The sequence below is a fragment of the Homalodisca vitripennis genome, chromosome 1 (assembly GCF_021130785.1).
Source record: "Homalodisca vitripennis isolate AUS2020 chromosome 1, UT_GWSS_2.1, whole genome shotgun sequence".
In the NCBI taxonomy this organism is placed as follows: domain Eukaryota; kingdom Metazoa; phylum Arthropoda; class Insecta; order Hemiptera; family Cicadellidae; genus Homalodisca; species Homalodisca vitripennis.
The window spans coordinates 54,545,003-54,570,948 of record NC_060207.1 but is presented as its reverse complement, the minus strand read 5'-3'; the positions used below and the strand labels follow the sequence as shown (position 1 = coordinate 54,570,948).

Genomic DNA, 25,946 nt, shown 5'->3' with positions numbered 1-25,946 from the left:
GATTGCCATTGTTGTGTTCAAATTCACGATTTAGTTTAAATTTTGATTGTCTCTCATCGATATCTTCGCGATCAAGTAGCTTCTCGAAATCTTTGATAGTGACTACATTTTGTACCCGTCTCGCATCTTGAATATTTTTATCAAAGTGCTCACAAAGTATAATGACAATATCTTATTCATCTAATTTTGGGGTTATACTCTGCTTTCAGACACACACCTTTATATTTAGCTCCGTTAAGTGGTTTAGTGAGTACATTAATAGTACGTATCTAAGATTATAAACTTACTTGAGATCAAACGACATACATGGCTGTATCTTATCGGTACGGAAGAAGCCGAGGCAATTATCACGGGCGACTACTGATTGACCTGATCTTTTCTTTAAATGTTTTGAAGTATTTAATATAGATGAATTTCAATATCGTATTATGTATATATGGTATTTTGGCTAGCACGCGCGTGTATGTGCGTTCGTGAGTGCGTACTTGTCTGGGGGAGCGCGCTTAGAACCAATCCGTCTAAAATTTTCAAGGAAGCAACTCGAGCCTAAGTGCAGGCTTTTCTGCCCACGTAGGCTCATTTCCAATGCCACAAACTGATTGTTTTGCTAAAGTTTTCTTCGATTTAGTTTAAATAAATTGATTTTAAAGTCCATAGTTATTTTAATTTTCTTACAGCATAAAAGATTTCGATCATTTCTTTTGAGATTGATCTGGACTACCTTTCGATAAGACTAAACGCTTTTGTAAAGTAGTTCGAACATTTGTTTTTTTTTTTATTAAAGTGAACTTTTTTAACATTTCGAACATTTAAAGTGACTTTAAAGGTTGATCTGAAGGTAGAAGAAGTTCCCTTTTCTCTAACTGAGAGATCACGGGTTCAAATCCCGGGGAGGGCCAATCAGGAATAAACATGATAGCCAGTGTTCAATGAAGCAGTCATAGCGTAAAGCTGAGGCTTAAAAAAGAGGAAAAAAAGAAGAAGTTCCGTTTCGGTATAGGATTCAAAGGGTTTTGGCCAATCGGTCTTTAACTTACGTTAAAAGAAGAATCTTACTCGTTTGATTCTTACACTCACATGAAACTGTGAAATGTGAACGAAGCATTCTAGTCGGTTGAATTCGTTATTACTGAAAAGGATCTCAATATATTTGCTCTGAGAGTCGTGATTACTTCCTAAGATAGTTTAAAATATAACTGAATTTCTTGTATATATACAATTTACTCAGTAATGTTTCTAACAGTTTTAACTATTTATTTTTTCGTGTTGGCAGTTATGGTCTTATTTCTCTGTATTATGTTCTGATTCTGTGTATTCGTATTGTAGTAATGGCAATCCAGGGTAAAATGGCCTAAGGTAGCCTTTTATGTTAATAGATTAGAACAATAATAATTTTGAATGCTTGGGTAAAGTGTTTTCAGTATTCAAAGTGAATTAACACAAATTCTTAAGTGATGGGTACGGAAACAGATATGAATAGCATTGAACGTGAATTTCAAGAACTTGACAAAAACGGGGCTTGGGCAGTTGCTTATCAGGTGTGTGAACATTACCAATATACGCCTAATATTTTAAATGTTTATTTAAAGAAACAGTGTATAAATATTTGTGTTCAGTGTTTAAACAACCTAGTTGCATAGTTATTTAATCAACAAATTTAGCATATTTTAAAGACATTCCAGAAATCCTTAATTTTATTCTAGCCTAGCTTTCTTTTTTTTATTGTTTAGTACTGGCTAGATCTACATTAAAATAATTAACATGCTACTAATAAATGACATAGGCCTATGTTTAGTTTGGTGCAATCTTAATTATTGATAGGTAATAATTAGGCATACTTTTTATCACCTACCTTAACTTTGGAATTCACTAAATTTAGCCTATCTTCTGTAAATTAAATTACCAGGTCTATTTTAACCCTTTTACTAGGCCTAGACGTTGGCATGTCGAGCCAATATTGTTGTGGAGCACAGTTGTGCCTGTCATATTTTTTTCTTTTAATCTGTAACGTTTACCAAGTGAGTTGAAATTTAATTCATTATTTGCTGGTATTATCACAACGGAGACTAATAAGTGTTGTCAATTGTTATTTAATTGTTTATCAAACATTTGATATATTATCCAACTTTGTTAATATATTATTGTACACAATAAGAATTATAAGACATTAACAACAAGAATGATACATTACAATTTTAATAAAAACATTTAGTATAACAATAACATTACAATATGACTAAAGCTACTAAGCCCTACATAGCCTAGTAAAGCTGCAGTATAGTAAGCGGCCACCACCAAAATCGAATCAGGATACCAAATTATCGGTTATAAATGCACAAACTAATGAAAACAAAAACATTCTATGTACGGTTATTTACATTTAATTATTGTGTTTTAACAAGTAAAATTATTTGTATGGCATTTGCATAGTGGTCGAAAGTAGGCTACAATAGTGATGTACATGTTTTATTTTTGTACAACAAGCAATCAGACATGTTTATTCTTCAAAACAGTAAAAAGTAAATACTTAAATGATACACTGTTTCGTTTGTTACCTAGTTATAATTAAACATAGGCTAAATAGTATTTAATTCATCATCAAATTATGACTTTTTTATATATAAAAACAGTTGAACTATTATGTAATTTGCAATACCTATAATGTAATTAAGTTTGAAACTTTGGTTTCGGTAATTTAGATAATCATGAATATTGACAATTTTTTTATTGTAATGGTGGCTGCTTATTATACTGCAGTTTAGTGGGCTGCATTATAATAAGCACTATAATTAAATCATCGATATTCATGATTATGTAAACTACCGAAACCAAATGATGAACTGAATTGCATTTTAAATATTTCAAGTTATAAAAAGTAAAGATTTAATGAAGAATAACAAAACTATATAGGCTATTTGTATTAATAAAATGTAACACAAAAACATTTAACATTTACTTACATTTTATTATTTAGAAAGATAAGCATTATAATAAAAAAAGGTTAGTCACCACATACTAAACCTAGGTTAGGTTTCACCTAGACAATTTACTTATATATCAGTTACAAATAATCATATTATCAGATATATACAGTAATAAGTTACACTTATAACTTAAATACCAAGTTTATGAATATCAGTTGTTTAATAATAGAGATTTTCACTTTTAAAAAGCTGTGTACTAAACAATTCATTGTAGAACTGTCATTTTGTGACAGCACTGCTTGTGAGCCACAGCAATCAGCTCTTTAAATTTTATAGCTGCTTTAATCAGCTGATTATAATATTACATTATTGGATTGGAATTATATTATTCTTAAAAGTTGTAAGATGTAGGTTTTTTTATCTAAACGTATAGAAGTAAAAAATATGTATTAAAGTCATTCCATGTCAAATCAACCAATAAAAAATTGTTTTCAACTTGACCATTTCTTATTTAGCTGAAACTTGGTTTATTTATTTTCTAAGAAATCCTAAACTAAAATATATTAAAAAAATGTTATCCCTTATAGTTTTTAGTTACAAATTTTTAGATATCACAAAATGCAGTGTTTTCTAACATGCACTTAAATCTAAAATCTATTATAACTATAGTTCTATTAGTGCTAGAGAGCTGAGAGATAGCTCATTCATTTTTAGTGCATGATGTTGTAAGTATACCATAAAAATTTCAGAGTGGGTTCATAATGGGATCAGGAGATATGTTAAAAATAAATCAGTGGTGTCAAAATATTTTCAGCGTTATTGGTATAAAATTATTTTTGTTTAGTTTATGTTTACGATATAATAAAAAGTGGGTAAATTTTGTGTCAACTCCTCTTTCTTTATTTCTTTATAAAACAAAGAAATAATTTAAACTAATTTTTTAAAACAATAATAGATATTTTGGTATTTATTTACAATAGCGTGACCATGAAAAATGGACTTTTTTTCATGGGTTGGGCATTTATAGCCAAGTATTATTATCACAGGTGCATATAAACTGGGGGAAAGTATATTATTGTATTATATTGATGCCTTTCGGGCATTATTGCGTTAAGGATGGAAAATAACCGACAAAATTTTGTCGAACAACACTTGGAGGGTTAAGGATCAGGGGCATCACGTGATCTGGGATTCGACTTTTGCAAGCTCGAGTTAATTTTTTTTCTAAAAGAGCAAGCAGTGCACAGCACTGCGCAGCGGGCAGGCATCGTTGACAGGATTAACGTACTAGTCAGCATCATTTCAGTAAAATTGCCAGAGGTACTGTCAAAAACAGAGTTTTCAGAGGATTTCAAAAAATCGTAACTCCTTTGATTTTCGTTGCCGACGACTTTTTTCTTCACTATTGTTTTCAGGAAAAATTGTAGTTTTCAGGAAAAAAAAATGAACATACCTTTCCATGGTCACGTTATTGTAAATTGATACCGATATTTTTAATAGTTAACTATAATTTGAAAATAAATAAAAGGATTTACATTTAATTTTAAATAATTTGTCATGTAATTCTATTATTTTTTTTAAATGTTGCTCCTTAATATAGAAACAATATTAATAGTCCATGTGTGAGCAATTGTATAAAGATTGATTTTGTTTATTATGCTTGCTTTTGTTTATCTGCAGCTACTGATACTTGAACAGATGTGTTCCAACATGAAGAAGTGTTACATTGTTGTGCTAGCTGTTTCGGTCTGTCCGTTGCTTTCAGAGAGCGAACAAGTAAAAAATCTGTTAATTTTCTTTTTGTGATCTCATTTTGATACTATCAGTTTATAATTTTTTTTATTCATTCGTGTTACAAAAGTTTAAACCGTTTAGTAAGATAGAATTGTGTTTTAAAGTTTTAAGTGAATTGATTTTAAGGTAACATTACAGAAACCAAAAACTGAACCCAAGAAAATAAAAATGTAAGAGAAGAATTTTTAATACCTACTCCTGAAAAGAACATGCAATTGAACGTTAAAATAAAAGTCTCAGTTTGATTGATGAAACAACAGTAAAAAAAAACTGAGCAAAAAATAAATTTTAAAAAGTTATAGAAGCATTAAGAACTTACTTACTTACTTAGTTTAAACCCTGAAAATCCAGTTGATCCAAACTATGCCAGCAAGATTATTAATCAACTGGAAGAAAAATTCAGTAGTACAAGGGATAAAAGTTTGCAAATACCAATTTTAACAACACGTCCTAAAAGCTGGATGCTGAAACAAATTGAAAAAACAAAATTATATAAAACAATTTGATATAAACTTATGATATTTCTTCAGATTGAATGAGATTGGTTACATGGTGTCATATCTGGTATTGCATCCTATATTTGAGTGACATAAATTATGGTAGTATGTAACTTCAGAAAAGTGTTATTCTCTTGAAATTCTATAATCTTAAAGTATTAGAACACGATCGTTACAATTAATTAAGCAATTTGCAATATCTTAAAAACACCATTCCAAATTAAATATTAGGACACCTACAATGTATAGCTTTTATCAAGACAATACTTTCAACAAAGTTGATTTTATATTTCTGTGTATACTTTAAAACTAATCTTGTTTTGAATTTTTTCAGGAAATTCGGAGTGAAAGCCTAAAATTTGATTTTACTTTAGTGGAAGCTAAAAAATCAAAAAACAAAAACTTGAATCGTTATAGAGATGTCAGCCCTTATGATCACACAAGAATCATTCTGTCGAAAGGATCTAGTGATTATATCAATGCTAGCTTGGTGAAGGTAAATGTTGATTTTTAATTGTGATGATATGAAATATATGTGTTTAAATTCTTAAAAAGTGTATTTAGAAATATTTAAATAAATTTGAATAAAATTATATTTTTTTCAGATAGAACAAGCTCGTAGACAATATATCCTGACTCAGGGTCCTCTGCCTAATACAACCGCACATTTCTGGTTGATGGTGTGGGAACAGAATTGCAAAGCGGTTTTAATGCTGAACAAAATTGTTGAAAAAAACCAGGTAAATTTCCAATGGTAAATAATAGTTAGTTATATTCATTCCTAGGTGTTATACACTTTTCCTCCCTTTTATCTGGTTTACCTCATTGCTCTCCATCCTGGCCAATTTTTGTTTGGATATTATTTATGGCATTGTACAAATCTTGATGTTAATAGGTATATAGTAATAGGTATTGGTTGATTTCAATTCTTAATACCACAACACTTATCATTCAATTCCAATACTGATATTTTCAAATTATTTATCACAAAATAATGAGTACAAAATCTTCTTACAAGAGAAAAGAACATTTTATTTAATTACTTACAATTTTAACTACAAGCTTTCTTAAGTCAACTGTCAGTTGCGTCATAAAAAAAAATCAAATATAATTTCAAAATGTTGGTCAAATAATAAGTAATTATGTAATAATAGTCATATTTCTCTCCCATATTGCATAATGCGCTTACATCGGTTACGCATGCAAGATCTTTGTTGTATGATCATTCTTGTCAATTGTTTTAGACAGATAAAACTGGAGATAGATAATTCAAGAAAGGGAATTATGTGATTTTGTAACTATTATTTAAATTTGTGTATTCCTTGTTTTGATGGAGCACGTCTATTCGTTGATGGCAGCTGATCAGCCTTACTGTTTGCGTTTTTGTCGTTTTGAAAACAATTTTACTAGCAATTTGTATTTTATGTATACAGGTAGATTCATGTCCCTGGTACCAAATTTTATTTCACTTAGTTATACTTATGAAGCCATATTATTACTAAATGACAGGTTTTTCTCAACAGATTTCATTATATGAAATATCATTTTCACTGACTCTGTCTGCTGTGTTTACATTGTTTTGTTTATGTTTTGATTATGGAATCATATTACAGTATATACAATATAAATAGAAATAACTATTTATTTGGTACTTTGGGATTTTACCGACCACACCCAGACATGAATCGTTATTTGATATTTTGCTTCTACTGATTACTAGATTAGCGTAGAACAATATTTCGTCAATATAAAACAGGAATTGTTTTATCGCAAACCCCTCCCCATCCTCAGACAGAGGTCAAAGTCGAGCGGTCTAGTAGATAACGTGATTGCAGTCTCGCCGCCCGTTCAGCTGGTGCGTCGCTTTGTTGTACTTCTGTGTTTTACTCCTACATTTCTCCAAACACAAAAATTCAACAAAAACAAACATTACCATACAAAAACTAAATTCTTTATTGAAAAAAACACACTCAAAACTTGTTTTTATTCTTGATTACACTCCGCCACCCAAAATGCGAGTGCCTCCGGCCATCAGCGCGGGCATCGGCAGCAGTGCACTGCTGCCCGCGCTGATGTCAACGAAAGAAAAACATCCCTCGAGATAGTACCTATCAGTAAAATATCAAATTCTAGAGGGGCTGATCAGAAATATAAATTGAATTGTAATGGAAAGGCAATTATGTACCGTTCAAAAAAACTTAGATAATCATGTGATGCCGCGCGGCCTGCCGTAATCGGGATTCTCGAGAAAGATAAGATAACAGCGACAACAATACCGATTACAATACCTGGAAATGCTTGTATGTATGTAATTTTGTAATTATAGGGTTTTTTTCGTTCTATAAAGTTTGTTTCTATAAATTTATATTTTTGTGTTCTTTACACTGGTGTGGTCGTCTAGAAGAAGTAGTAAGTGTGGAGCCTGTCCAATAAATGTAACTAATAAAACTGTAGGGCTCCAGTGTCAGAGAAATGTTGTTGGTTCCATTTCCAGTGCATCGGTAAAATAAAATGTGATTATATCTTTAACTCGGGTGAAAAGTCGAACTTTGTAAAACCTGTGCAACGGGAAGTTGTGGACAAGGTTAGTAAACCTACTGCTGTAAATGACGAAGATAATACATCTCAGCCTATTGAAGATGTGTGTTCTGGCAGTATGGCACATTGAAGTATTGCAACAGATCAAATTTTGATCTAAATAAAAACCAAACTGAAATGCGGACATAATTATCTGCATTGCAGTTGACAAATTATAGCCTAATCGCTATTGTGATGAATCAAGCAAAGATAATTAGTGAATTAATCCTATCTAGTGGTAGACAGCAGTCTTATGCAGACAAATTAAAAACAAATTAGAGTTCTAAAATCTTATATAGAGTGATAATAATTATCTAGGCTCAAAAACTGACTTTTACGTACCACAATGTGGAAGAAGATCCCAACTTGACAAATCTAGTTTTGCCAGTATGTGAAATTGAGGGAATTAGTGGTACTCGGAATAATCTTAAAATATCAAGCTATTGGCAAAAAGAAACACAGAGATTTTACCTCTGTTGCGTCAAGGAATTTAAGTAAGGCAGACAACAAAATAAGCCTGACACTGACTGTAACTGTAAAAGTAAAGATGAGCAACAGGTGGAATGAAACACTAACCCAGACATTGACAGTGCTCACATTGTAGATGCTGACAGTGAAGACGAGTATAAGATAGTAACCTACAAAAGAACAAGAAACATTGGAAGTAGATTTAGTGTGAACCGTAAAAGGAGCACCAGGCCTTCTCAACTTTGAATTATAGACAGTGCTTCAAATTCGAAGTTGTCAGTTGTTGAAAAAAAGGAGTGGGTTCATGTTATCAACCTGAATTCCTCTGTTTCGGCTTCAGACATAAGAACTCGTGTTTTTAGTGTGGTCACTGTAGGTGAGCAGATTATAATGTGTTCAAAATTACCCACCAGACACTCATCTTACAATTCTTTTAAAATAGGGGTACCCAAACATTTAGAGGGTGAAAGTATGAAACCTAGTAACTAGCTTCTAATTGGCAATAATGTTCCTCCCACATGTGAATAGTAGTAGCGATTCTAATAATTCCAGTGATCAAATATAATAATGGATATGGTACAGAAAGTAAATAATTGAACTGGATTCTTTATGACTTTCTTCTCATTTTTGTTTCTTAATATACAAGGTTTAAATTATAAATTAGATGTTTTGGAAGATATAGTGATTAATAACAACTGTGATTTTATTTGCTTGGCTGAGCATTAGATTAATGATAGCTCAATTGAACTTTATAACCTTAGTGGCTTTAACCTGGCAACTTTTGTTCATGAGAGGTGGTACACATATTTGTATCAGACAAAATTAACTTTGAACCAATGGACTTAAGTAATTTTTGTACATATAAACATTTTGAAGCTTGTGCAATACTTGTAATAGCAAACAAGATGGTAACTGTTTCCATATATTGCACGCCAGATGGTGATGCAAGAATTTTCTTGGATTTGCTTGAGATACTTAATCGAGTTAAACCAACCCAATTGGTTTTCATTTACTTTTGTTTGGTGGTGACATCAATTCCAAATTTGATATTATACACAAGAGTAATACCAGAGATAATTTTATCAAATTATTAAAGCAATACAGTATTGCCATAACTTTCAGCCGATCCATGCTTATGCTTGTTTAGATAATGTATTCTAATGCCGATAAAGAAGACTGCTTTTCCTATGTCGAACCGTTGTATTACTCTGACCATTTAATATTTTGGTTTTGACTACTGTAGTGGCTGAGAGCAGTGAGTAGAAAGAGACAGATATCTACTGTAGAAGCTTCATAAACACTAATCTGATGAAATTCAGATCTCAGAACTGTCCAAAATCAATCGGGAGAATAGTTTTAATTTTGTTTTTAGTTGTATTTTTAATTCTTTATTGATGGGCCTGTTAATAGTAGTGTGAATGGTAATTTGGCAGGTTTTTGTGTTGAACATTTCTTTTCTGAGTTCTATTTAATCTTTCAAAATTGTTTTCCTGTCAGAAAAATCAAAACTGGTAAAATTAGTAACAATAAGCCCATGTTTTATGACAACCTTGTCAATCTTAACATTTTGGGGTCCATGGCGAATTCTGTCCGACATCGCTATCTCAGCCGTACCAGTCCAAGGCCGCACTCAGTCCGACATCTGTTGCAATGTGAATATCTAACCAACAAAAGTCATTCGTACTCATATTTGTTTGATGTAACGTATCTGTTGATCTTGTGAAGGGGTTGTAAATAACCAGACACAAGTTACCTTCCTCTTCAGTTTCACTTTCAGCATTATTATGATGTGTATTTGAAAACTTGCATAGTGTTTATTTTCAGTTGACCAACGACTTGTAGCGTTTGCTGCTGTTTGGTTAATTATTTGTTTTGAATTAGTTTGTTTAGGAATAGATACAGATGTATTATAATTATTTAGTTGTCAACAAGAAATATTTAAAGTGAATTTTCATTTTCAATTGAAATGGTGTCAATGAGCTAACAACAGAGGCGGCTCGGTGAACTTAAAAAAACTTCAAAAAAGAGTAGGCCTAAGCCTAAGTATAACTAGGCTTGTGATGTGTATATTTTGTAAATAGTTCTAGACAGTAAATTTTCGTTTTGTTCTTTTTTTATTGTATGTACAGTTTAATAAGCCATTGTTGTAGTAACAACTTATTTATTTTTAGTTTTTTTTTTTGTTACTATCGTAGTGATATAATAATCAGTTTTAAAGTGAAATGGAACCCAAGTAATTTATGTAGCCACGCTGTATATATAGTACAATATATATTTTTATATTCAAATGATGTGTTTTCCTAAGCCATGAACTTAATTATATAGGTATTTAGAACATGACTAATATGATGGTTACTTGGACATCATATGTTTGTCAGGATCTGCCTCCGTTACATTAGACTGAATTAGGCGGTCCTGAATCACCAACATCCTTGTGATGCAGCTCATCTTTATCATAAATGCATGTTTTAGAGAATTTTTTGTGTGTGTATTTTCCGAATGCTATGAAAATTTCCAAAATCACTCCTATGCACAAGAGTGGAGACGTAAGCAATCCAGCAAATTATAGACCAGTCTTGTTGGTCCCAACACTGTCTTAAGTCATAGAGAACATTATGTTTGAACAGCTTGCGGTTTTGTTACTGACTCTCAGTTTGCTTTTAGGAAGTCACGCAGTACTACTCGTACCATTGGTGCCTTAGTTGCCAAAATTTACAACATTTTTGTGACAGGTGTTTTGCTTGGGTCACCTCTTTTAATCTAAGCAAGGCCTTTGGTTGTATCGATCACAATATACTCTTGAATAAATTGATTCACTATGGCCTCTGTAGAACTGCCTGCAACGTGTTCAAATCTTGTCTAATAAAAGGCAGGTAGTTTGTGTGAGAGGTCGTCCATTCGAGAGGTGGTCTGTGAGGTACCTCAAGGCTCTGTCCTTGGCCCTTTTTTGATTTAAATTTTCATAAACAACTTGCCTTGTAGCATTCAATCTGATTCTTATTATATGCTGATGACTACTTTTTAATGTATAGTTTAAATCTTAATATATTAAATTTACAAGTAAATGAGCTCTGCACATGAACCACCTCACCACTAGGCTATCTAGAACAGTCTTTTCTTTTATCTTGGCTTACTCACTTTGTGCCTTAACCCTTCAACGCACCACGACGTACGCCGTACGTCTAGTGTTTACCGCTGAACTCGGCCCGCGACGTACGCTGTACGCATCGCGCAGTCCGATCTTATAACGAATATATTTCGGTTATTTTCGGTGTAATACATTCGAGTTATACATCGTTGGAAAGAAGATGAAATGAACTATCGGTGTATCGATACCTATGTATTGAAAGCCATTCAACATTTAGTTTACTGTAGACGAAAAACATTGATCAAGGTGGCGCTTGCTGTCAGTTGTTTCTAACTACGCAATTGACTGTAAAACGACTTTGTCTGCTGGCATGACGATGTTATTGTTTGTGTTTAGCTGTTTATTTGTTTGGTTATGTTTGGTATTGTAGTAGAATATAATAAAAATATGGGGGTGTGGACCTTAGAGATCAAATGCTAGAGAACTATCTACTGGAAAGGAAAAGAGGTACTAAATGGTACATGAAAGTCTTCAAGCGTATGCTAAACATTACAATTCTGAACTCATACATCATTTGGAAGTCAAAACACAACAATATTGATCACTTAACATTTAGATTAGGCCTAGTAAATGACATTTTGGAAAGATTTCAACAAGAGGTACCAAGAAGAGTTCAAGGCAGACCATCCACTGAGCCTCCACCAATGCGCCTAACTGAAAGACATTAATTGAAAAGATTCCACCAACTGGGAAAAAAGCAAAGCCTCAAAGGAGATGTGTGGTTTGCTACAAACATGGCAGAAGAAGGGACACAATCTACTGGTGTCCCCAATGTGAGGCTGGCCTATGCCTATACAAAAAAACCACAAGAGAGTGCAGTTGAGGGAGGAGCCTATTTTGCCCGTGACCTTGGAGCGGCCAACGAGGACTGAGCGACGTTGCCAAACTTGTTCCCCGCTGTAACCACAAGCCGCGCGAGTCCAGCTTTCTTAAAATACTTAACCGTTACGCTCGAAAGAAATGTTAGAGCTGTCTTAAATTAATTAACTACGTATTACAAAATGTAATTTTACGGTCATTTTTTAAAAAAAAGTACATTTCTGTAGCTTATTTCCATGTTGAGTTAAATGGATTGAAATAAATTATTGTATTATATTACTCATATACGAAGATCGTAGGATTAAAATCTTTAGCCGAAATATAAATTAAAAAGAAAACATAAAAATTCCGCAAAAACGTTAATTTCCCGTATTTAACAGTTAGATAATGCCATTATCACTTATATATAATAAGGCATTACATGTTTGCATAGTATAATCATGTTATGTTAAATGGATTTTCAATTTGGTAAGAAAGTTATCAAATACAACTGAAATATAATATATTTCATATTTATTTAAAATATATAATATATTCATAAAGAACATATTATGTTCTTTTCCATAAATATACTTATTCAGTACATAACGGTGGGAAATGTTGCCGCAACGGTTTTGTTACGCACTTCGGTTCTCATAAATTTATAACCATTTAAAAGCATTTTTCCTACCTGGCTATTAATAGTCTTGAATCTGTGTTATGTAAAATTGTTTTCACACGTGGGTGATTTAAATATTTAAACTGGCCATAGTTGAAAAATCATTCAGCACAAGTATTTTTATAATATGAATGCACTTTCTTATAAAATTCTAAAGTAACGGTTTTTCTATAACATCCAATGAAATTTGAACACAGTACATAATAGATGATGTCAGACGAGTGAAAATGTGGAGGAAACGGGTGAAATACCTGTAAACAAAAGCCGCACCAGCCAGCAGTGTTGGTAATACCCAGACGGATGAGTCATACTGTTTCCAAGAAACAGCCCCTTCCTCCTTCGGTCTCTGACCGTCAGTCAGTGCCTATTGTCGCTTAATCAGTGGCGGTTGAAAATACTGCATTCTCTTCAATTCCAGTTCGGACTATCAAGATGAAATGAACGCTGAATCGTTCAGAAAATGGTTTAAAAAAACTGCTATGCATTTTGGAAGAAGGCTCGATCATCGTTATGGATAATGCTCCATTACCATTCATACTCGCCGAGAAAATTCCAAATTCATCGTGGAGAAGGAAGAGATTCAAAATTGGTTGTCTCGAAAAACATACAATACTCTATGAAAGAAACGAAACCAGAACTTAAAATGAGGGTTCACCCCCACATAAAAACCCAACAAAAAACTTATGAACTCGACGTATTAGCTAATGAAATGGGACATACAGTTGTCAGGCTCCCTCCTTAACACTGCCAGTACAATCCCATTGAAATGGTATGGGCTCAAATGAAGGGAGAGGTAGCACGTAATAATAAGACATTTAAAATAAACCGACGTTGAGAAACTTGTTCATGATGCTCTGGACAAAGTGACTAAAGAAGACTGGCAATCAAGAGTTCAGCACGCAGAAGCCTTGCAGCAAGCTGATTTTGAAAAGGAATGTATCCGCACAAGTGTTGTAGAGCAAATAATTATAAACTTAGCAGACAATTCTGACACGAGTAGCAGTGAGGCAGAAAGTGAAAATGAAGAAGACTCCGAGGTTTTGGCTACGATATTTGCCGCCTGTGAGAGCGAATAAAATAATATACAAGTGCAAAGGTAAGAATATTATTAAGTCAATCATGCTTTTTAACGTATTTCATTTTAAAATAGTAGGCCCTAAAAGTTATTTAGTGGAAAATTTGATTATTTAATAATTTAAAAATATAATTGTTTTGATAAATTAAAAATTGATTATATTGTTATATTTTTTGTAATTATTTTTAATCAAGCAACACGTCATGCAGTGTCTAATATAAGCAACATGTATATTAATTTTGTGTGTGTTTAGTAATCGTTTAAAAATCACTGAAAAGATTGTTGTATCGTATGGAAATAAGCAAGTACTTTACTCTGGACTAAACTGACGGGACGATTTGTTTGTTTTAATCGATAGTTAGTTTGTAATAACATTAATAAACTATACAAGTAATTTAAATATAATATAGCAAACTGTCAACGCATTTTAAATATTGTTTTTCAATTATACTGATAAGTTTTAAATGTTCAGTATCAGTGTTAGTTGTGATAGCGCAGCGGTTTATCAGACACAATGCGCAGCCGTGCCGGGCGGCAGCGGAAGTTGTGTGGCAACGTCGCGCAGGCCAGTCCATTCTATTGGTCGCCGCCAACTGCACTCTCTGGTGGTTCCTTGTATAGAGGACTGCTTCAAGACATATCACACAGTTGCAAATTTCTAATATAAATACAGCAAATAACTTCCAGTAAACATGTCTTTAAAAAATTTTGTAATGGTATTTTGTACATGTTTGTATGGGTATACTTATATTTTAGCAATACAATCCCTTTTACAAGTATAGGCTTAACAGAAAATCATTTAATGTATGTATAGGTAATGTTGTCACAAAACTGTGAAAAACAAGAAAATAAGTGGACCACTTAGGGGGTGTTCAGTTCAAATTAAATAGTGCGTTGAAGGGGTTAAGCATATCTTAGGTCCGCTTATTTTGCACTCTTTCAGTATGTGGTATTGTATGGTCTGATTTACTGGGGTTGTTCTTCTAAAATTAGTGAAGTACTATTAATACATAAGAAAGTGGTTAAATCAATCTTCAAAGTAGATAGATTAGCTCACTGTAGGCAGTTTTTTATAGAATTAGAAATATTGACTGTTGTTAACGTATATATCTTTCAATTGTTAGTACTTACTTTTAAGAATGTAAATAATTATATCCATGTGCATGGGTTTAATACTAGGAGTAGGGGCAAAATGAACCTACAAAAAGTAAGATTAAATAATGTTAGTGTACATAATGATGGGTAAAAGACTTTACAACAAAATTTCAGAACACATTGGTAATCTTCATTTAAGTAATTTTAAAATGAAAATGTATGTATTCCTTTGCATGAATCCTTTGTAGCATGTGAACGAATACTTCAGTATGTCAGAGTAACAGTTGAATACTTTGTTGAGTACTTAGCCATAGGAATTTTAAATGTGATTTGATGTTAATTGTTTTAATATATTTTCTTATTTACGAGGGGTATCCAAAAAGTAAGTTTCCCTGTTCTGTAAAAAGACGCGTACGTAACACAGCGTGCAGCTGTGGGCGGGGATATGTAGCGCGGTTCGGTTGGCAACAGGTGCGCCGGTCACTGGCCCATTGTCACGCTTCTCAGTCAGTTGCTGCCCAAACATCATGGAGACTCCACTGCGTTCTGCCGCCAGTTGCGAAGTCCGTAGTGTTATTCGTTTCTTGACCGCCAAAAACGAAACTGCCGTTGAAATTCATCGTCAGTTGTGTCAAGTGTATGGTGAACATGTTATGTCCGTTCAGATGGTCCGTCGTTGGCGTGCAATGTTTTTGGAAGGAAGAGAAAATGTTCATGACGATGAGCGTAGTGGCCGACCGGCCAGTTCTCGGCAACCTGACGTCATTAATGCTGTACGAGCAGTTATTGACAATGATAAGCGAGTGACTCTCGATGAAATTATGGATAAACTGCCGTCAAGTGTTGAAGTTAGCCGGTCATCTGTGCACAATATCATGACAGAAGATCTTCAGCTTGCAAAAGTGTGTGCAAGATGGGTGCCTCGCTTATTGAGCAATGCCCATAAACAACAACGAATGGCTGCTGCCCAGTCTTTCTTGCGATTGTTTGACGATGAAGATGAAAACCTTTTCAGTAGAATAGTCACTGGTGATGAAACATGGATTCACCACTCAACTCCAGAGACCAAACGCCAGAGTATGGTGTGGCAAAAAAAAGGAGAGGCAGCTCCTCAAAAAGCCAAAGTTTTTGAGTCGGCAGGAAAGGTAATGGCTACAGTTTTTTGGGACTGCCGTGGAGTGTTATTGATTGACTATCTTCCTCGTGGCGAAACCATAAATGCAGAAAGGTATTGTGAAGTTCTCACCAGACTTCGGCGGGCAATACAGAATAAACGGTGCGGACTTTTGTCGCGCACGTTTCTGCTTATTCGAGATAACGCCTGACCACACGCTGCTCGTGCAACAATGGAACTTTTGAGGAAATTTAAGTGGGATGTTTTTGGTCATCCTCCATACTCACCAGATCTTGCGCCTAGCGATTTTCATCTGTTTCCGGAGCTGTTTCCGGAGCTGAAAAGACATCTTGGCGGTCGGCGATTTGCCAACAGCGATGACCTTCAAAATGAAGTGGATACTTGGCTTAAAAATTTGGCGGGTGAATTTTGTGATGCTGGAATAAAAAAACTACTTCCTAGATACCAAGAGTGCTTAGAAAGGGATGGTAACTATGTAGAAAAATAAGGTATGATGTAAAAAGTTGAATAAATGTGTTTCAGTTATTTTTTGAGTCTTTTTAACTTTTTCATAATTAATGGAAACTTACTTTTTGGATACCCCTCGTAGTAATACTTGCCTTTTATTCAACTGTTGATTGTTTGTTTATTATTAGTTATTTGTAGCATGTTTTTAGTACAATTTTCACCTTAAACATTATTTATTATTCTAGTCACTAATGCCTCTCACGTCACCCTTGATCACTTCATTACTTGTATTACCTAGGCTCAGTCTTGCATTTATATGTAAAAAATAACCAATAAATATCTTATGTCTTATCTTATAAATCATGACACCACTGTGTTATCGATACTTGCTAGTTGAGGCGACCATTACACCACCTTGACCTGAACATGTTAATTTCTGTTTACCTTGTAATTCATGTAGCTACGTAAATATCTCCTCTCTAAGAATATATTCATGAATTTTTATTTTTTAATATTTAATACATGAATAGGGAATAAAAAGTGTTAAATTTAACCCTGGAACTGGTAGTTGATAGTTCCTTAAATGGCAAGCTCTTTTGGCTCGGTTTGCAGGCTTGTTTATAAACATTTGTAAAAAATAATTATACATTACAATATAAACAGTGATCCATGTCATTTTTTTGGTTTTATATGTAGATTGCAGATTGTTTAGTAAGACAAAGGAATAATAAATTATGTACAAAATTTTGTATATTTATCTGTAATGTAATGTTTTTTACAAAATATATTTTTAGTAACCAATATACCCACAGAAAACCCCTTGGTATTAACCCGTTTCTGCCCAAATTATTTTTTTGTCAGATTTTTTGGTGGCCTTTGGTTATTTGCTTTATTATCAGTTATTTACTATAGTTTTAGTATGAAATATGTAAAATTTAATAATAACAATAAATTATAGCATGTCGAACATATGTCGACAGTGGCATGAACGGGTGCAGTTAGAGAATAGAGGCTAATGTAGACATATGTCGACAGTGGGAATGAAAGGGGTGGTTTTAAAATAAGTTAAAAAATGAAATAATGATGCTTTTATTGTTCCATTACAGTATTTATGAATAGAGATTACATATCAGAAAGGATTGTATAAGAGATTACTGTCCTCAGGAAGTATGGAAAGCCTTCCGCACAAAGCACATGGCATCCAACTTGACAAGTCTTGCACCGTTTCCTTGTTGCTTTGGAACACAGTGCGCAGCGAATTTGCTTTTGAACTGTTTCTAAATGATGATCTTTTCCACTGAATCAGATTTCAGGCAACACCCTACTGGATACTGTCCTGGCTTGGGCCGTCCTTGCAGAGGATCGATGGCTTGTGCATGTTCGCATGTACGTACGGACAATGTAGCGGGTGAATCCAAGAAGATCTAATTGTTCTTCAGCTCCTTTTGGCGTCATTCTGTATAAAATCCAAGCATTATTCATACTCACATTCAGCATGTATGCAACCATTGGCCAATACCACTTTTTGTTGCGAATATGAATACGGTAGGTAGATACATTTTTCATCTAGCCTATCCACCCACCCATATTCATATTGTACCAATTGACACAGTTTGGCTGTGGCACAACGATGTGTTTTTTATTGCTAGAGGACCAACGCTTTGCTTTCCCCTCAGGATGAACGCCTGTTGCTGTCGACGCTATAGTAAAAACACTGTTGTCCATGTATCTTACAAGTGTTATGTTGGTGTCTGTGTCAGTTATTTGATTGGAAAGTACCTCTTGGTTCTTTCTTGAGATCTTGAGGTTTTACGAAGAGGGGCATCCTCAACTCTGTCTACCCTTATGGTCCCCTGTACCATGATATCCCCTGTTTTTTAACGCTTCAAGCAGTTTTAAAGATGTAAAGAAGTTGTCGAAAAACAAACTATATTTTCTGTCCTGTGGGAGTTCAGATATAAGATCAATGACAACTGAGCCTCCCACACCGAGCTCAGGACTAGTTGCTCCAGTCGCTTTGCCCTGATACGGTTCCGCTTGAATAGCGTAGCCTAACCTTGTAGCTAATATCCAAACTTTATATCCGAATCGGATAGGCTTCCCATGGATATGTTGTTTCAACCCGTGCCTTCCAAAATAAGGTACCATGGATTCATCAATGGATAAGTAAATGTCACCTGGGAAGTAACGAAGCCATCGCTCGTTCAGCATGCACATAAACAGAGCGAACTTTGGCAAACTTGTCATCTTTGTCTAATTTATCATTTTCACAGAAGTGAATGTTTTTCAAGATATCCTGAAAACGATTACGTGAAATTGCACGTGAAAACTGCTTCATGATGTGTGTCCTCTGCCGTTTTCCCAGTACATTCTGTAACGAGCCATAGTGTTGTATCCTGATAGAAAAAGAATGGCGAAAAAACAGACGTATTTCATTTTTTGATGTAGAAAAGTTTATGTTTCCTTTTTCTAGGGAATATTGATTAGTGCAATAAACAATGTACTCTACGACCTCGTCATCAAAGAACATTTCAAACAGTTCTACAGGAGAATAATCATTTGACAAGAAATTCGCACGAGTAAACTCTATAGAGCTTACATCTGCAATGTCTTTTTCTTCCCATGTACGTTTTGACTTATTTCCTTTCACCTTCTTTTTTGTTCTAACATCTTTTATTTGTTTTCTTTTTTTAGTTCTGCTCTCTAAACGTATTTTTACTAACTTTTCCTTGGGTTTCTTCTTCAAAAACAACATCTACGCTTACTACACTGTCATCTTCGTCCACAGGTTCCTCAAATTTTCTTATCTTCTACATGTTTCCACTTCTTCTTGGTCACTTTTTTCTTCAGGTATTCCACCAATTCTTATTGTAACTAACCCATCTTCAGTTAATTTTCTTCCTATCAGCTCACCACCAGCTCTGAGTTGGTTGCCAGATAAATGATTTATGTTGCCACTATCATCGTCATCGGAATCACAGTCACTGAGGCTGGATTATCTGGTGGCTCAATAAAAAAATGTTGGATTCTATAATATTTTCACTCTCTTCCAATATATTAGCGATGTCAGCTACCGTCAACCTAAAAAAAAAACAATTTGTTGTAATGGACATCGACCCCTACCGCTGGTGCCCACTGTCGACATTTGTCGACATCAATATTTATGATTGTAAAATCGATACCCTAAAACATTATTTTACACGTTCAACACAGTAATACGTCATACACATATCTTATATCACTATAAATAGCGTACGGTAAATAATATTATTATTTACAAGGTTGTAATACACTTACCTGTCTATCAGTGACATAGTGAGGCTGAGAGTCAATCAGTAGAGTTGTTGACACAAAAAGCACCAAACTAGCCACTGCCGCGGCGCATCAACTGCTAGTTCAGAGATACCAAACATAACAGCGGGATATTATCGTAAGAGTCCTAGACAATAAAAATTTCCCACAAAAAAAAATATTAAGTTGCGTGTCGACAAATGTCGACAGTGGGAAGAAAACGGGTTAATAACATATTAAAAATAGAAGTTCTCTTTCAAATTTTGTACCGAACCAAAAAAAAAATACAATTTTGTAATCTATTTCGTAAAAATTAAAACTTTTTCAGTAAAAACTGAAAAGTTGACAAGTATGAAAACAATGGATTTGCGTAGAAGTGCAAAAAACATATTCATTTACATAAATAGGATTGGAAATTCAAACATTCTGAATTTTACCACACTAATCACAACTAATAATTATAATATTAATATTATAATTGTTATTATTAATTCCATTACTAACAAATCTATTAATAATGTATATAAATAGATTTACTAACAAATCTATTACTAACGATTTTACTGCATTTAAATTTTCCCATGTGTATTACGGAAAATTCCACATGGTAAAGATAACTCCCACACAAATATAATTTCAAATCTCATTATTAAATTTTGTATCCTCAATTGTGATTTGTAGATTATGAAACTGGTCCTTGATAGTTTGTTAAACTCTTGATAAAACGCATTATAATGTTAACTGAACATCAGACATCAGTTGGCTTTTCATATGTGACGAGAATGGCAGTGCAATTCTTATGATCTGCACACAATCTATGTCGAATTGGATGACTTAAATTTGGATATCAATGTTTTATTTTTTATTACGGTTGATTTTTGTTTTGTTTTCAGTGAATTGGACAATTTCATGCCATGTTTTGTTTTCTATGGATTTATTTATTAGTTAAAAATATTGTTGAAAATTTTTTTTACAGATTTAATGTTTGTACTTCTTGTAATAACATTTAGAAATCTTAATTCAAATAGAACTTTAAGCAGTGAATGTAAAGAGCCGATAAGATTGGCCCGCCATTATTTCCAAAAAGTGTAGAGGGCCGACTAGATCGGCTTTTCAAATATTTATTATTCTGTTACTAAATGTTGGCGTATGGCATTGTACTTAATCTATCCCTCTTCATAATAAAACAGGAATCATCCTGTTATGCCTATTTTTGAAAAGTTGTGAATTATTTCATGGAACACTACACAAATACCAAATATTAAAAAAAATAAATAAAAACAGTATGTTATATAAGTGCATACTTTTTGAAACTTGGTACATTTGTTCCTACGTACATAGGGAGCATTACAAACATATGCATTTACATAAATTAAGATAAAATTACAACTTTTGCTATTCAGAATTTTTTTAAATAGATAAATTCAATTTTTTTAAAATTATTTTTTGTATTTAAACATTAAAAGAGATTTTATTATTCAAATAAATATAAGTTTTCCCTTACAAACAAATAAACCTACTTTTCCCTTTTAGTCCAGTCGTATTACCTGATTGAAAAAATAAATGTTTTCTTACAGCAAACTAATGGCACAATTTAGTCAAATACATCATAAATAAATAAAAAAAAACCATTCCGAACCAAAATCGTCTATTAGGGGGTATAGGAGGGGTGGTTTTTTTAGGGGTGAAAAATGGTTTTTTGCAATTTGTGAGTAAACAATGCATCTTATTGAAAAAAGTTAAATGTAAAAGTTGTTGGAAATACAAAAATCTACAACTTTTGTGATAATCATTTTTGACCCTAACCTCAAAAATTTCCCCCAAAAGATTAAAAAAACAGTTTTTTTTGGTTTTTAATTTTTTCTTTTACAAAAATGGTTCGATTGAGCTGAAAGTTTGACGAAATATACTTTGTGCTATTCTAAAAATACTGTATTTTTTTCATTAAGAAATATTCAGCCGTTATAATAAAATTTCACTTTAAAAAAATATTTTGATAATTTTCAATCACCATTTTGAAACATTTTTTTTAATCAAAATAGGTTCTCTGACGGCTCATTATTTTAGTGTTTTTGTCTATTTTGAAGAAATAAAATAAAAAATATGTAGTTTTAATTGAAAAAACTGCAGAAAAATTGAAAATAAACAAAATATTGACATTTTTTCATTATACATTGTATTATTTACGTGGAAAAAATTGTTATTATTTATTTAAATTATAATTTTTTTTAATGTTGGAAGAATTCTCGAATATTTTGAAAAAGTATTTTAGAAACATTGTTGAATGTGAAAGTTGGATTACAGGTAATATATATAGTACAGGTATATAATAGTGTCCTTGAAGTAAAAGTGCGGGGTCAATCCTATTCTTCTATTATACAGGTCTCAGTATGTTTTCTAAGCATTCAATAAACAGCTGCTTTGTCGTCAGTCAAGTTATATTGGAGTAGTGTCGTGAAATAAGCCTCGTGATTAGCAATTTACAAGATTTTTGTCCATATAAAATACAAATCGTACAGTAAAACTTTTGCAAAACAAAATGTTATACAAATTATTCAATAAAAATTATTAAAAATAATACAGATCATAAATCTTTGTCTCTGTGCATACAATTTTACGCATGCTATTTATCTAGTAATTTTTACGTATTTTCAGTATACTAATTTTATCGTGCTTTCTGCATTTTATAGACTCATGTAAATGGTGGAAAAGGTACCTTCTTGTATCATTTGTAAAAGCCGCGATGGAGATTTGGTGAAAATAAAAAGTCGAGGGATAGATACTCTTTATTTCGTCAAGTAAACAAAGCAAACATCAGCGGTACATAACATTTCAGAAATTGACTGAAGCACACATCATGATGGTTGTCGACCAGCATACAATAGACCTCGATCAAAATCTATTGGGAAGAAGATTATGAAAGAAGCATGTGATTTTAATTTTGAGCATCATTGTGTTTTTTGTGAAGAACCTTTTAACCAAAATAGAGCATTTCGCCGGCATGCAGAAGGCTGAGACTAATGAAAAATTTTATCAACTTTAAAGGGAAGAGATGTTTCAGAATCATTTAATAAAAGTCTGTTAGACTGAATTTTCTCAAAGAATCAGATGAAGTTTCAAAGCTTATTATCATAATAGGTGCATGTCATCTTTTTATGATGGGACAAGCTCAACATCTTTTAGACATACAGCGAGTGTAGATTCTAAAGATTTCATAAGTTACTGCGTGTATTACTTTAAAAAAATTCATCCGAGTGCCAATTTTCCAACCTTAACGAAATTATAGAAGATTTTGATGGTGATATCCCAACATTAAATACATTAAAAAAAATTGAGTGATAGTTTTGATAACGATCTTGTATTTCCTTCAATGAAAGGAGATACAATCATTACATTTAAAAAAAGCAGGGAAAAAATTGAGTAGAATATGGTATGAATCACGATCAGATGACGTAGAATATGAAAAAAATATATTTATATTTTTAAGTTCACTGAAAAAAAACATAAATATTCAAAAAAAACTTTTGGAAAGGAATAATGGTTTCTTGATTAATTTCAATAAGAATTGTAAAAAAATATTTTAAAGAAATAAAAAATATATGAAGGAAAATATACAAATTAAAAAAAAATTACTAAGACTCGAATCCTATTTTTTGATTTATTTAAAAATTTCCACGTAGTTGTTAAATATGCATAATTCATTATTATTTTGCCTAATGCTAACAAATAGCTCTGGTATAAAAAAAATTATAATTTAAATAAATAATAACAATTTTTCCACGTAAATAATACAATGTATAATGAAAAATGTCAATATTTTGTTTATTTTCAATTTTTTCTGCAGTTTTTTTTTCAATTAAACTACATATTTTTTATTTTAATTTATTCAAAATAGACAAAAAAACTAAAATAATGAGCCGTCAGAGAACCTTTTTGATTAAAAAAAATGTTTCAAAATGGTGATTGAAAATTATCAAAATATTTTTTTTTAAAGTGAAATTTTATTAATAACGGCTGAATATTTCTTAATGAAAAAAAATACAGTATTTTTTAGAATAGCACAAAGTATATTTCATCAAACTTTCAGCTCAATCGAACCATTTTTGTAAAAGAAAAAAATTAAAAAACCAAAAAAAAAAAACGGTTTTTTTTTTAATCTTTTGGGGAAATTTTTGAGGTTAGGGCAAAAATGATTACTACAAAAGTTGTAGATTTTTGTATTTCCAACAACTTTTACATTTAACATTTTTCAATAAGATGCATTTTTTTTACTCACAAATTGCAAAAAACCATTTTCACCCCTAAAAAACCACCCCTCCTATACCCCCTAATAGACGATTTTTGGTTCAGAATGGTTTTTTTTTATTTATTTATGATGTATTTGACTAAATTGTACCATTAGTTTTGCTGTAAGAAAACATTTATTTATTTGACCATTTTTTAACTGCTATTTCTCCTGGACTATTTACAAAAATTATCTTTCATTATCTTTATTTGAAAAAAAAGTTTTAAATTATATGGCGGAACACTAGACAAAGACAAGAAAATGCTTGGCACTGAGGGATAGAACTGTCATAAATGCTTGGTACTGACAGTGCAACCCCCTCAAAATCTATTGTCATTCAAGGAGTTAAAAGCTAATGGCACACTGGGGGAAATATAGAAATTTATATTCTGTGCTGTAAGAATTAAGGAGCTATATAAAACTGTATTTACAATTTAATTTTATGGTCTAATTATAATGATGGTACTTTTCTTGCTTAAAATGGTAATAGAATCAGTCTATATTCTTAGTTAAAAATAATGCAGGAATCTTTATCAAGTCGAGAATCGAAACCACAGTTTTGGTATTGGAATAGAACTTTTTTGTATTGCCGATTGTTTTTAATGTTTTACTATTACAGAAATTTTAACTATTCTGAAACAAATGACAAGCCACAGTGAATCAGCAAGAAGAAATCATAACTTAAATCAAAAGTAGACAAAATTAGTACACGCTAATAAGCACAATGAAAACTACTTGAAAGTGTTTCTACGATTTCCCACCAGATTGCATGTGCCAATAATTATAACTCAAAACAATACAGAAAATATTATGTAGTGATATAGAATTTTCCTTTTTACTATTCCAGTTCATATACTATAAATTATATAAAACCATACATTTTCTAAAACTTGAATAAATTTAAAACTTTTTGTTATCTTGATATTTTTAATTTATTCATTCATACATACACCCCTATATACAATCTCTTATTTTTTACTGCCAGTTTTTATAACTTTTGACTTATATTATGGACACTATTGTACACTATAGTAGACTATTCTCTAGTGCATGCTGAACAATGCAATACCAAACACAAAATGAAAAAATTATAGTAAATAAAGATTTTTCACATTTTATAAAACAAGTCTGTAAATCACCCAAAAACAGCCTATCAGTTACAGAAAAATCAACTATGCCAGGTCTAGGAAAAGGATGAGTTTCATGAGGAGGTTCTGTAATACTGCTGTTACAATGATTGGAACAAACATTATATTAAATAATGGTTGATAAAGATTAAAGAAAATAAATCTTAAAAGTTATTTTCAATACTTACTATAATACAATGATATAAGATCTACTTTAAAAACTTATAATTATAAAATTACATAGTCTACAATAGGGATTAATAAAAAAGACTATTTCCAGGGTCACATACAAATGGAACCTACCGGATCTCTTAGACTTTTATTTTGTTGTAATAGGTCTCAAGCAGACCTTGTAATAGAAGACAAACAGCATGTTTATCACAGTATAAACTGAAAGAGCTGGAAATCAATAATTCTTTGGCACAGGGATGCAGAATATGTTTAACCACCCAAAATTTCCCCAGAGCACTATTTTTTAGTGGTAAATTTCCTTGGTATATCTGTACTGCAATTTAGCTGTGCCTATTGTAGTTATTAGCTAGGCCTACCAATTAAATTTTTGAAAGTTAAAAATGTTTCAATAAAATTAAGTTATTTATTGGTATC

General features: G+C 32.3%; 1 protein-coding gene across 2 annotated transcripts in view; it reads left to right on the top strand.

Moving 5' to 3' along the window:
• The first annotated feature begins 1,309 nt into the window (after window positions 1–1,309).
• LOC124361499 (tyrosine-protein phosphatase non-receptor type 2-like) overlaps window positions 1,310–25,946 on the top strand; it is a 41,171-nt gene continuing 16,534 nt past the window's right edge. For both annotated transcript variants that reach the window (XM_046815562.1, XM_046815557.1), the window contains exons 1-3: window positions 1,310–1,538; window positions 5,550–5,711; window positions 5,821–5,955. In XM_046815562.1, coding sequence (XP_046671518.1) covers window positions 1,455–1,538; window positions 5,550–5,711; window positions 5,821–5,955 — 381 coding nt within the window. In that variant the 5' untranslated portion in view covers window positions 1,310–1,454. The remainder of the gene's footprint in view (window positions 1,539–5,549; window positions 5,712–5,820; window positions 5,956–25,946) is intronic.